This window comes from Scyliorhinus canicula, chromosome 9 (assembly GCF_902713615.1).
Source record: "Scyliorhinus canicula chromosome 9, sScyCan1.1, whole genome shotgun sequence".
NCBI lineage: Eukaryota > Metazoa > Chordata > Chondrichthyes > Carcharhiniformes > Scyliorhinidae > Scyliorhinus > Scyliorhinus canicula.
In genome coordinates, this window is record NC_052154.1 from 144,529,246 (window position 1) to 144,543,412 (window position 14,167).

Genomic DNA, 14,167 nt, shown 5'->3' on the forward strand with positions numbered 1-14,167 from the left:
CACAAGTAGGCCTACATTAACACTGCAATGAAGTTACTGTGAAACTCGAGTATATTAAAGTGGGGGGAAATAACTCTCTGGTGTTAAGGTCGGTGTACTTAATAACGGATACTGTCAAGTTTCCAATGGCATAAATTGTTTTAGATAGCGATAATTTAAGTCAGTTTGATTGTAATTTTTTAATTATAAGAAAACAGAGAAAGATCAAAGGTCATCTTCGGGAGTATTTATTGTTTCATTCTTCAGAACCTCATCCCAGTCTTCCGGGTGACTGGGGTACCAGGCAGTGCAACGATATCTCGTCACTTATACCCAGTTGCCTTCATTTCTGAGGGACTGAGTCTCTCCAATAACATTTTAACATATGACTCATTACTTAATGCCAGATTGGAGCTTGTATTCCTGGATTCCTTCTTGTAAAAAACTTTATTTTTTATACGGATCTAGTTTTTATTGCGGGTGGGGGGGGGGGGGGGGGGTGCTGATGCTGAGGCGTGCTTTTACTGGAAGATATGTGTTTAAAACAATGTTTAAACATCTCTGGAGCTCTGCGATAACTGTTGCCATTCTCTCCAATTTTGGAGATGGTTTCTGTGTTGGGTGTTATTCAGAATTGCTACGACATCTAACTTATTCCAATTTTGCCCAAATCCTTATCTAACTTAGATACTTCCATCATGCCCCTTTTTATCTCAAGATAATAACCTGAGCTCAGTCAATCCGCTTTCATAACGTACACTTTCAGGGTTCTGAATGTTCCATGTTCCACTTTTCTCTCTATCTGTTCCAAGCACAAATATGCTTCTGAAGACTATTAAAGTAAATTAATATCACTACCTTGGGATACTAATCAATACTTCTAGCCAAACGCTGAATTATTCTATTTGTATTATTAATTGCCTTGCTACACTGTGGGAAAGGTTTTAGTGAAGTTACCATGCATAAATTATTATTTTTTTGCTTTTATTAAAAAGGATTTTCCTCATGCCCAGTGTAACTCCTTATTAGATTGCATCAATGGGGCAAGTTGATCTTCTGATCTAAACCAATGTGTGATCTCATCAGTTTTTCCTTTTCTCACCAAATACTTGTAGACAAAATTTGATTTTGTTGTGTGAAAAAAGTGATTTATATATTACCTAATGTGCCATTGGTTTTTGACTAAGTAAAGAATAACAGAGCGATCTGGGAGTGGAGCTGAAAGCTGTAACACAACTGAATGCCTCTGACAACATCAGTGAAGACATGAGTTCACCCCAACTAACTATGGTTTATAAATTCATCAAAACCTAAAGATTGTATTACATCTCGTTGCATATTCCCAGGCAGCCATTGTTTTATGTATTTGCAGGTAGCATCGGTACAAATCTCCTGGAGTGCAGAAATGTGAAGAGTTATTGTGGAGCAGGAACACAGGGTTATAGGACAAATGGTTCTTTTGGCACAAGAACTATCTGAGCAGAAATATTCATGCACGCAATTCACAAACTAACTGGTGGCTGGACTTTCTATGGACATATGATAAATCATCACTAGATTACTTTGTTTCAAATAGTATTCCTGTCATGTGGACCTATCATTTATAGATAGCCTTCCACTTAAATTAATTTTATGCAGTATTAATGAGTAACCAATAACCAGGAGCAGAGCCATTTGATTGACTGATTACTTTTCTGATTTACAATATACTTTCTCCCCATTTTACAATTGCAATTATCTATGGGCTTCATATAGTTCAGTCTTACAGGTTAACACATTTTAGCTCGAAATGCTGCCACCAGATTTGATCATTTTTAGTTCTTGACAAACTTCACACCAAGTTTGCGGATTGGGTTCTCAGTTCTACTTATTGTCAGCAGATGGATTCTTCCACTCTGTTTTCAAGGCCAAGATATTTTTAAGCTGATGAGACATTGAAACAAGAACTGTAACACAGATTATCAAAGGGAATATAGAATATAATGTAGAAAAGCAAGATGAACAGTGACTGTGATGTACGCAAATGCAAAGGACACAAAAATAAATCACCTGAGGATGTAAGCACACTACAAGGTTACATTCATAGAAACAGAACATTATGACATGGAAGGAGGTCATGCAGCCCATCATGCTAGTATTGATATTTGAAAGAGTGTTGCATTAGACCTATGCCCCGGATTTTTCCAAAACAATCCTGCATTTTCCTCCTTCACGTACATATTCAATTCCTCTTTAAATGTTACAACTGAATGTGCTTCCAACACTATTTCCATTATTTCAGGCAGACATTCCAAATCATTACAACTTTCTGAAGAAACAAAATCTCTTAATTTCCCTTCTGGTTCTTTTGCCAATTATTTTAAACGTCTTCCTGTATGTTGCTCAATGTTTACTTTGTCAAGTGTGTACATGTATGGCTCTGCTTCCAATGTTTGCCACACATGTATGGAACATGAACCTGAACATGAAAGATTACGTGCTCATCATTAAAGTGCCAAGATTCTCTAAATCCTTTGGAATACCAATTTCTGCAACATAAAATGTGGTTGTGTGCATATTTAGTTTTACAAATGTAGATGTCCAGCTAGTACAGTCCTGGGGTCATATTGGGAGTGGAAAAGGAAAATGGTGGCGTATCGCTATTTGTGGAACTCTAAAAAACATGCTTCTTGTGTGAAAATGCTGTGTTTATGCTCTGTGAATGTAAGTCAAACACTTCAAGGGTTGATCATTTAAACCCATAAATATACATATTATATATATAAACAACACTTTGTTTTCTATTTTCTAGTCATCTCACAGTTTTCTATCCATTTTTCAACTCTGCTCATGTTTTCACGAACAACCACCTTCTCTAAAGTTGCAGTTTTACTTCAGTGACGAATCTCAGAGCTTGATCTGCAGTGTTCAATCCTCGAGTAGCAAATTGTTGCTATATTATCCTCTGAACCTTGCACTGAGTTCCACCAGCTGGGAATTCTGCACTTGCATGTTAGACAGATATTCACAGTTCTTTTCCCTAGTTGGTATTTTTTTTATGATACCAAGTAGCAAATGGGAACATCTCATTTTTCATTACATTGACAAAAGTCAAAAGTAAATTTATGAAGTTCCCAAGAGGTCCAATAGATTGACTAGATATGTTTACACTGAGACTTAACATTAATTTCTTCTGAGAAATCTTAGCAGGTGTATAATTAAAGAAATTATAATGTATAAAAGTCATAACATTGTTGGTTCTTTAGTGATATCTCTACAGTCACAAAATTAATACAATTACAATTATCCTTTATACTCATCTCTTTTTGCCTCCTCTTTTTAAAATACCGAAACTTTGTTGAAGTAGCCTTGAAGTATTCCAATACATTAACCATTACTATATCTTGATAGGTTTCAGTAGACTGTTCTACCATGGGACTTCACAGGGGCTGGTTTAGCTCACAAGGCTAAATTGCTGGCTTTTAAAGCAGACCAAGCAGGCCAGCAGCATGGTTCAATTCCTGTACCAGGTGCCGGAATGTGGCGACTAGGGGCTTTTCACAGTAACTTCATTGAAGCCTACTTGTGACAATAAGCGATTTTCATTTCATTTCATTTGAGCTAATTCCTGTCCATATTCAACACTGATCTAAATTGTGTCACTGAACTGGGATTAGGAGAATGATCTGTACAGATTTTATTTCTGGCCTGTTGTATTGAGGCTCTTGCAGTGCAATACTTGTGATCCAGATTAAATCAACTAATTAAATGGTCTACTGTTGATCGTGGGGCATTCCTGGTTACACAGGAATGACAATTTACCCAATGGGCCACTGGGGAGGCCATATAATTAATTTAGATATGTTGCACAACCAGAAACAAAAACTGTTGGAAATACTCAGCAGATCAGACAGCATCTGTGGAGAGAGAGCCAGAATTTCAGGACAATGAGATTTTGTGGTGTAACCGTTCTTGATATCATGTCCCAGGGCAGGCGTCAGTGGGTTATTTTCTAGCCTTTTGATGGCTATTCTGTTTTTAGTGATCGGAGATCTTAACCCAAGTTCACCCCCTGCCCACCTGTTGTTCTCGATTTCTTCAATGTTCTTTCCTGGGATTAGTATTTTGATAATTAGAAATATTAAAAACTTACTTTGCATCTTTTGACAAAGACCTCCCCCTGAAAACCTGAGAAGGGTGGATGTGATATTTAATGCCGTAATTAAAATGAAAAAAAAACCAATATTTAATATGTTAGCCATCCAGAAATCTACAAATAAATTGGTCGACCCATCATCCAGCACCTGGTCTTTGGTGGATTAGTGAATCCAGGAGTACGTATTTTCTATTAATTTCGATCTATTTTTGAGTGTCTAATTTTCTCTTTGGTTTCCCCCAGATTGTCTTACTCTGCCTTATCAATGCTAAACATTCTAGGATGTGCTGAAGTTGTGAAATGCGCTGTATAAATGCAAATTAATTCTTTTGTTTTTAACCCTGCCTTTTTTCCTCCCTGACTCCATCAAATCTACAAAATACTTTATTTATTCTCAATTTGTCATTGCAAGTTATTGCATCTGGTGATGCCAGCTCTGCAATACAGTTTTTAGGTCTCCAATCTTCCCCAAAGCCAAAGAGGAAACCTCTCGCAGTTGTTCCTCTCAGCTCCCCAAGTGTTTTTTCTTCCAATTGTACCTGTGATTCCCCCTTCCTCCGATTTCCACCACTACCCGTCCACAGGGCCAGGTTTGACAATTGAATTCCCTCATCATATCCAATGTGCCCTCGCAATTGCTTCTCGTCTCAGAAAATAGCCCGTCATTCAGCTAAACCTAAAGTTTTCCTCACGCGAGGTAGTATTTTCTTACAAGCTTCGGCAATGCCAGTAGCAATGAAACGTGTACTGTGGAGGGAAGGGAAATGTTGCGCCTTTTAGCTTACATTGGTTTGATTATTTACCCATAAAATAATCTTTAGTTACCCATTTGACCACTTGAATATATACCTTGCATTGATTTTGTGGTACGGTTAAAACGGTATATCATTTTTTAAATTGCTATATCCGTCAAAATTGCCGCTAAATAGTTTTTACTCGTGTAGTTCTGAGTTCTGGCCCTTTAGCCGTTCGGTGTTCTATGTCGCCAATGTGTAACTCCAAATTTGCGACAATTTATAGAAAATATTTCAATGCCCCGGAACTAAGACCTATTCCAGCATCTCTGCCGATGGCACACTCACAAATTGTGTGATGCATTGGCTCCGCACTTGTTCTCCCAATGTAACTTCTTTCTGATGAACAGTCCACGTTGCGTTGCCTTGTCCGTTTCCTCAAACCTGTTCAGTGTACTTTGCCAGCCCGTTTAGCAGGATTTTTTTTAGCCAACCCTGAATCATTTCTATCATTAAGGGACGGCGAACACCTATTTGCAAATAAGACCATTACACTCCACCCGTATTAGCTCTCGACTTGAACACCGAGACTGGCTGCTTAGAAATCTTGATGTAAGTCACTTAATTTCAAGTAACGTTTAGTTGTCTCATTCTGAGCATTAATTCGTTGCCTATAAATAATGTTCTTTACTTATATTTAAGCTTTATTTAGAGCGTTCATTCTGAAACTGAGTAGAAACATTTCCATTGACATTGCCAGATAACTTTATCCAATGTACTCCTTTTCTTACACCTCGTTCATATGCTGTTCTGTTTTGTTTCAACTTCCTTCCGCCTTTTATATTGTCTTTTGCCGTTAGTGGTTTCCTTCCAATGACTCATACCTCCCGTTTTTAGCATTGTCCCATCATCCTCCTTAACTACTTTGGTCCTCGGCCCAAAATCCACGTTGACCGTCGCTCCCCCCACTTTCCCGACCTTCCACTTTCTGAATCTCCTTGTTATTTCTAATGGAGGGAGGACTATTCCGTCGTTTCCACGGTTATGCAGTCGAGATGGTTGATGTGCAATACAAATCAAATATATAGAATGAGTTTTATAACAACGCTGGTCACTTTTTGTTTATCAGTTGAACATAAACAGTGAACATGACTACTACATGTAACCAAATACGTGTATTTATACAGCGCCTCATCACGTTAATGAAACGCATCCTTCTATGCGCTGTTGAATGGCAGTGAGAATTATTTTGTGAGGACGAATTTAATATTCAGGCTTCAATATTCATATACATCCTTCTGGGCTCAGTACTTTGATGTTTAGAAAACAATTGTATCTTTTGACAAAAACGTCCCCTGAAATCTGATTAGGAGTGCGATTATGACTTTAATTCTGCAATGCGGATGGAATTAACATCTGCGCCGGTTTTAGTCCTGTGTTGAGTGAGGTAGATTTTGACTAGCATAATGCAAAATGACGGATAGATTCAGCATTCTGTTTTCCATCTCTCACTATTCCCCTTTGGCTTCAATGCCAGCGATGCCAGGAAATGTGTTGCCGAATCGCTATCCCTCGTTTTACATCATTGAACCGAGTCAGGGTTTAACCCACGGGGTATTTAAATCGACCAATCCACACTTCATTTTTGTCAAGTTGAAATGGAATCCCTATCCCGTTGGGTATAAACCATCCTGTGGTTCTATTGGACGAAGTCCAGGGAGATGTTTTGGTATTCTGGTCAACATTTCTCCCTCGCCCAAAGCCATAAAAAAACATAGGTTGGGGGGACGTCTCATTTGCTGTTTGTGTGATCTTGCTGCGCGGAAAAAAACGCTGGTTTGCATGAAAGATTGGACTCCCAAGGAAGCGGAAGGTACTGCATAAACATAGAATCATAGAATCCCTACAGTGCAGAAGGAGGCCATTCGGCCCATCGAGTCTGAACCAACCTTCCGAAAGAGTACTCCACCCAGGTCCACTACCCCGTCCACCCTGCCCTACCCGCACATCCCTGGACACCAAGGGGCAATTTATCATGGACAATCCACCTAACCCTCACTCTTTGGACTGTGAGACGGAACCAGAGCGCCAGGAGAAAACCCAGGGAGAATGTGCAAACTCCACACAATCACCTGAGACCGCAATTGGCCCCGTCCCTGAGGCAGCAGTGCTAACCACTGTGCCGCCCCATAACAACAATTGCACCCAAGGTAGGGCTCGAACTCAGGAAGTTGAGATTAAAGAGGCTCATGCCATACCGACTGATCTAGCCGTTCAGGCTTAGCTAGTACTTTATTTACTAGCATTTTTACTAGCATTTAGGTCAATCACCATGCATTTTATGAGCTTGTCTAACTACTTGTTGACGCAACTTTTGTGTTTCTTTCAGGTTACAGCGCTGTGACTTTCGACGGGACTCCAGGTTATGGTCACACTCCCAGCCATCACACGCCTCAGTTCCCGAACCACGCCTTCAAACATGAAGACCCCATCAACCAGCAGAGCAGTATAGGTAACATTTTAGTACTCCAGATGTGAAAGCAAGGTTTACCTTGAAAGAAAACACCATTCCAATTGTTTCTCCAGTCTAATAATTCGAATTATTAAAATATTAATTCCTATTCTTTTGCGAAAAATAGCTAGTTGCCATTCCAAAAACTTTTCTTCGTGTAGTTTGGTCCGGGAAATAGCATCGCCATGTTTAAGTGTTGCTGGAGCTGGTAGTGTGTTGATCTATGTTGTGTAAACATGTGTTTGAGACGCCATCAGTCAGAGTGACTAAACACTTCTAAAGGTGGGACAAACACTGATCAAATGTACCTTGCTAATGCAATTAAACGTACCACTATTATGCTTTTCAACGACTTCGGTATTGTGACATTGGAGGGCAGCAGTACCAAACGTCTAGTTTGATGGGCATATTTGCTAAAACTGTCTTAATATCGCGGAACACCCCCATTTTAGTCGATTGCAGGCAAGCAGGCCGGTGTAGGATTTAACGACAGTACAGCAAAAGAGCATGAACGTGTACTTCTCCAGTTACCCGGTGGGATATCATTGGCAGTCAGAAGCTCACTGAGCTTGCCTGAAATGTCACCGGACTGTACCTAGTGGAGATGTTATTTAAATAGATGGATGGCCGTGTTAATAGAACCCAGAGAGGAATATCGAATGGGTCTGTTCGCCATTCACATTCCAACATCCCGTGTAATTTCAGGCTATGCATTTATACACTAATACACCGAGCCACCTAGCCCTTTTTTAGTTTTAACTATAATAATCCATTTTTTAAACAATTTATAGCTGCACTTGTTGACTCCATTGGTAAGCACAGGGGTTATTGTCTATTGAATGTCGGAGAAAACAGAAACATTTAATGTGAGTAATTGAGCAGAAAGAGCCTAGTCACTTAAATCAGCGGCGGGATCCCATTTATTATCCTGTCGGGTCAATATTTTTCCATGTTGGGTTGAAGACTGTCGGTGGGTGGAACTAATATTGAGGCTGCAACAAGTTGTTGTGCTATCTCTGCAATTAGCAGCTTTAATGTTCAGGAGAGATCTATTGATTTTCGAACAGTCCAGACAGGGTTCGTGAGAGAACGCGTTTGGCATGATATTGTTATAATCTGCAGTGGAATTCGTCACACTCCTTAATCCTTTAGACATTATCATTGAACCGCCATTTTCACAAAACTGCGGTAGCAATCGTGAATGTTATATACCGTGTTAGCGAGGGCAATAACCCGCCTCTCTCCCAGAGTGACATAACATAAGGTGCAATGTTAACTGCAAACGGCGTTACCGTGTGCGGGACTTTATAATGTTGCGGCGGGGGGGGGGGGGGGGGGGGGGTCTTCTGAAAGTCAGTAAGTAGAAAAATAGACAGGGATTTATAACCAGCATCCTATTTGCCACCCGCTGAATTCAGAAGTTCCACCTTTTATATTTTATTTTACAGCTGTTCTAACAGTCTCAAACAGCACAAACAGCACTGCATCTGCAGTGTGTTTGCGAATTCGCCTGTGCGAGTTTTTATTTGCTCCCAGCAAGGATCGTCTGCAATAGTAGCGCCTGCTAGAAATGTGAAAGGCCTGTACAGCAGTGTCTTGTTACAGATCTGTGGGAGTAAATGGGTTACAACAGCAAAGCATCGTATAGGTTTGACGGGACTTCAGCGATGTAACATACTCTAACTGTAGGTTAAATGTTGCCATACACATTAGTTGACACCTTCAACTTCTCCCTTTTGGACAGTTAGAAAAAAAACGAAAGCAGTGCCGCTTTATTACTGTCACATATTTGGGCTGGGGCAATGGTTTCCTCGATCAATATAAAGGAAACGTTGCGCCGAGACTTCTATCAAAAGAAGCAGGTTTATTTGAATATATGGACACACTTACAACCGCTTAATCTGTCTTCCAGCCTGTCTGTTAAATAATACAGCAGGGCCTTCATCACAGTGTCTCTCAAACATGCAACACTTTAATCTGAAGTCATAATTAATTTAACAAAGAGGAAAGTTGGCAAGGGTTTCTCGTTGGCGAAGCTGCAAAAGCAGATCTAATTTCTTAAGGGCTTATTGAATTGTATTGGTGACTTTTAGGTAAAATTCCATTGCATGATCAGCAAGGAATAGATCATTCGGGTTAGCTTGCCTATGCCGCTTTTTATGCTCCACAAGAACCCCCTTTTCTCCAACCTCATCTCACCCCATTAGTATTTCCTTCTCTATGTAATTTTATTTTAATTATTTTAATTTGGCATTCAAAACTATTGCGTAATAATCTAAGCAAATACTATCTTAGAAACTAATCAGACACAAATCCCAATTGACGTTCAATGCCATCTCCACAGTTATGTGAATATTATTATGTGTCCGATTCTAACTCACTGAAAACGCATTCACTTAACAGAGTTAAATCGGGTCCATATGTATATGTGAAATATATCATTTAAAGGAAAGTAATTTGCTGCGATATTCTAATTCTACGAGCGATATGGGAACTGTGGGAAGCAAAATTAGTGGACGGGATACGCATACAAATGTGTCAACTAATTTCACAAAGATAGCTAGACTGATCTGAAACCGGGAAAGTAACCGTGCTTAACAAGCTCATCTCTAATAGAATCCCTCCAGTGCAGAAGGAGCCATTTGGCCCATCGAGCCTGCACCGACCTTCTGAAAGAGCACCCTACCTAGGTCCACTCTCCCGGCCCGCCTAACTTGCACATCTTTGGACACGAACGGGTAATTTTAGCATGCCAATCCACCTAACCTGGACTGTGGGTAGAAGCCGGAGCACCCAGAGGAAACCCACTCAGACATGGGGGGGACATACAAACTCCACGCAGTCACCCAATGTCGGAATTGAACCTGGGTCCCTGGTGCAGTGAGGCAATAGTGCTAACCGCTGTCACCCACTTCAATAAGTTATCATTTGGTTTTACAATATTTGAACCTTGTTTAAGCACCCAACTGACATGTCAGACCACAACAATTGGCTTTGAGTGACCAATATTAAAATATCAATGTTAGTTCATAAGATCATAAGAAATAAGAGCAGGAGCCGGCCATTCAGCCCATCAGCCTGCTTCTCCACGCAATAGGATCATGGATGATCTGATTGTGGCCTTAACTCCACTTTGCTGCCTGTCCCCCAATACGTCTGACTCCCTTGTCTATTGATAATCTGTCTAACTCAGCCTTAAACATATTCAATGATCCAGCCTTCACTACTTTGGAAGAGAATTCCAATGGCTAAGGACCCTCGGAGAGGCAAAATTCCTCCCCATCTCCTTCTTACATCGGAGATCCCTTATTCTTAAACCGTGAAAGATTGACTTGAATAAGTGCACACTTTGGAAAATTATTGGAAAATAATGTTTCCTTTGTGTGTAGCTGGCTATACTCAATAAAAGGCGAAACAACAGCAATATTAAATGATACGCGAGCTTGGGAAATTTCAAATTTATAAGATACCAGGACTCTGTACAACGGTTAGTTCAGCGATTATTGTAAGAGTTTTGGAAAATCACACAGTAGAAGAGCTGGATAGAATCTGAATAAAGGAGGTTTCTTAAACCTTTAACCTCCACACATGGTCCTCTATGCCAAGAGGTGTAAGGCTAATCGTATTCACAATGGTCATTAATCACTTGATTGTTAGTGACTGTTTCAGCTCTTGGCTTTTGTAAGAGTACATTAAAGTACATCTATGTTGACTGAACCTGGACACAGATAAAATGTAATCAAACTCGGTCAAGCTTGCTTTAATGAAGGTACTGACAATAAGAACAAAAATGTTTTGTGTGTGTTAAATCCCACATGTGCCCAATAGAATCAACCCCAGTGTCATGACATATCTGGAGCACATTGATGCTGCTTTAACACTGACTTTATATCATTTTATTAGCAGCTCATGCTTTACATTTGCTTGACAAGTCTAGATATAATTTTTCATCTGTCATTAATTCCACAGGAGATCAACAGTACACGGTCCCTCCGCCAGTGTATGGCTGCCACAACTCTACAGACAGTTGTGCTGGGAGTCAGGCCCTGCTGTTAAGATCCCCATACAACAGGTAACATCTCTGCACTGCACAATAATCAGTTGGCATTTATGAGAAATATTACTGGCTTCTTTGTTAATGCTGTACATTATTGTACACCCTAGGGAAAACCCTAGGGGCTTTTCACAGTAACTTCATTGAAGCCTACATGTGACAATAAGCGATTATTATTATTATTATTGGGGCGGGTACACCTCAATTAAGGATCTCACAATTTTCTGCGGGGCTCTATGATGTGCTAGAAAGTAGTCAGCTGAGTACTATCATTTGCCCAGTGGGAAAGTAAGTTGTTCAACTGTGTTGTTGAAATAATATCGCCACTGTGCTCACTGGCCTACATAGGCTCCTGGTTGGGCAATGCCGCCATTTTAAAATTCTCATCCTTCTGCTCAAATCCCTCCAAGGACCTTGCACCCCCCGCACAGCACCTTTTCTATAACATGCTTCAACCCTATAACCCTCCAAAATCTCTGCACTTCTCCCATTCTGGTCTCTTCCACATCCCCAATTTTAATCATTCCACACTTGTTGGTTTTGCCTTCAGCTGCCGGGGCTGAATGTTCTGGAATTCCCTCTATAAACCTCTCCACCTCTGTCTTTTCCTTTAAGGCACTCCTTAAAATCAACCTCCTTCACCAATTGTCCGATGTGGTACCTGAAATTTTATTGAAATGTATCTGTGCCAAGACTGAGTGGATAGCTTTATGAACTCACAGGTCTCTAATCTAGCACAGGGAGAGATGTTGAACCTTGTTAGTGGCCAGAACCAAGTTTTGTTTGAAAAGATTCCCTATGAACTGCCTTGGAATGTTTAAGGCTCTGTATAAATACAGGTTAGTGTTGTGAACCATTACTTTGTGACACATTTCCATTGATGACAGATTAAACTGATTCCTACCCCCACCACCCCCCATCACTTCCACTTCTATCATGAAGTGTGTAGTCGCCAGCTGATCCATTTTCCTTTGTACTATTCTCCTTGAAAAATTGAAACTTTGACGCAATATTGGTAAAAACAAATAAAAGCTAATGTTAACTCATGTCCCCAAGTTATGATCCTCACCGATGTTCCTTTAGCTCCTTGCTTTTCCCATCATTTGTCAGAGTGCAATCGGCTAGACTGTGGATTCTCCATTGCAACATTAATGTTAACCGCAGCTGTGTGGTTAGTATTTGTAGGGTGAGCCAGAGCCTTGGCTTTTTTCTGGATTGACCGGAAAAGTCAATTTATTAACCTTCAAAGAGTTGCGGAATGATTTCTACTGCCAACTGAGACTGGCAATTGAGCTCCCACTCCTTTTAATTGTGGCCAGAATTCTGCTGTTGAAACATTGTCAAAATAGCCATCAACAGACACTGACCAAATAACTTGCAGAACTGTAACAGAATGTCACAGTCATGGAGTAGATGGTGGAGAGCTGATGGACTAAGAAAAAATATCTCCTTTATGCGCCTGGTGTTGTTGAGTGATGTAGTTTGGGTTATTGGTGGAGTTGAATATGACTCACTGATATTTTTTCTAGCATTTATCACTTGTAGTCATTCAGTTCAAAGACTTAAGCACAAAATCGAGGCTGACATTTCACTGCAGTATTGACTCCAACATTACTCATATTTGCAAGAGACTAACATTTTATACCTTTTTGCATTTTATACCCCCTTTCAGGGCCTCAGGATGTCCTAAAGTACTTCACAGCTAATGAAGTAGCTTTGGAACAGTCTAATGTAGGAAACACAGCAGCAAATTTGCACACAGCAAGCTCCCACAAACTGCAGGTTGAGAATGACCAAACCATCTGTTTTGGAGGTGCTGATTGAGGGATAAATATTGACACAAGACAATGGAAAGAATTCCCTTGCTGTTCTTGAAAATAACACTTTGGAATCTTTTAAGGGCAGGCAGGGTGTAACATCTCATCTCATCTGAGCAATGGCACCTTTGACAGTGCAGCACTGAACTTGTATACAGCACCAATATGACAGTCTAGATTTTATTTCCACACTAGAGTGGGACTTGAATCCGCGACCACCCAACTCATAGGTGAGATTGCTCTCCACCAAGAAACAGCCAATGGGGCCCAGTGAATTATTATGCTATTCAACTGTAATAAGTAGTTAAGTTTGTTCAGTAAGAAAGTATGGCAACCCAAGCACCAGTACAAACCTTTCCAACCACTTGTATCAGTTGCATGCTTGGGTCAAAAAGCATGCATTCTGGTGACATTTGCTTAGTAGCAGCCTCTGTAATTTTCCACCCATTTTTATTAATTTATACATTTCCGTCTGTTGGCTCAACAGCTAGGCATGATTTCACACACAAAGAAGTATGCGTTATCATGTAAAACAACAAGCAGCTCAAGGCTGTACCATAATCTCAGGAACTGGATGACCTCTGCATAATCCACTCAAGATTCCCTTTCGTGGTTGGTGATGTAGTCTGAATCTCCTCAATCTACTGTTCTGGACTTTCCTTTTGAAAGGACACAATTGCAAATTCCGCCAATGCTTGGAGTTGTTTGCTTACCATGAAAATATTTTCCCATATTTTGTAGGCAAAATGATGACAAATTTAAGGCCACTCACGGCTATTGATATGTAAATTGTCCAGTATGTGGTAAGTAAGTTATATGAATAGTGAATCGTCACAAGTTGATGACTGATTTATGCTGCTCCACCATTACCCTTGTTCCCCATGAGTGTCAAGAAATTCCTGTATTTGCAAACGAATTGACCAGGAAACTCACCAC

General features: G+C 40.2%; 1 protein-coding gene across 5 annotated transcripts in view; it reads left to right on the plus strand.

Moving 5' to 3' along the window:
* wt1a (WT1 transcription factor a) overlaps nucleotides 1–14,167 on the plus strand; it is an 81,771-nt gene that overhangs the window by 7,715 nt on the left and 59,889 nt on the right. For 4 of the 5 annotated variants that reach the window (XM_038807847.1, XM_038807848.1, XM_038807845.1 and 1 more), the window contains exons 2-3: nucleotides 7,238–7,360; nucleotides 11,330–11,432. In XM_038807847.1, the coding sequence (XP_038663775.1) occupies nucleotides 7,238–7,360; nucleotides 11,330–11,432 (226 nt within the window). Of the gene's footprint in view, nucleotides 1–6,675; nucleotides 6,722–7,237; nucleotides 7,361–11,329; nucleotides 11,433–14,167 lie in introns of those variants that run through there. The other variant, XM_038807849.1, reaches the window with a different exon arrangement.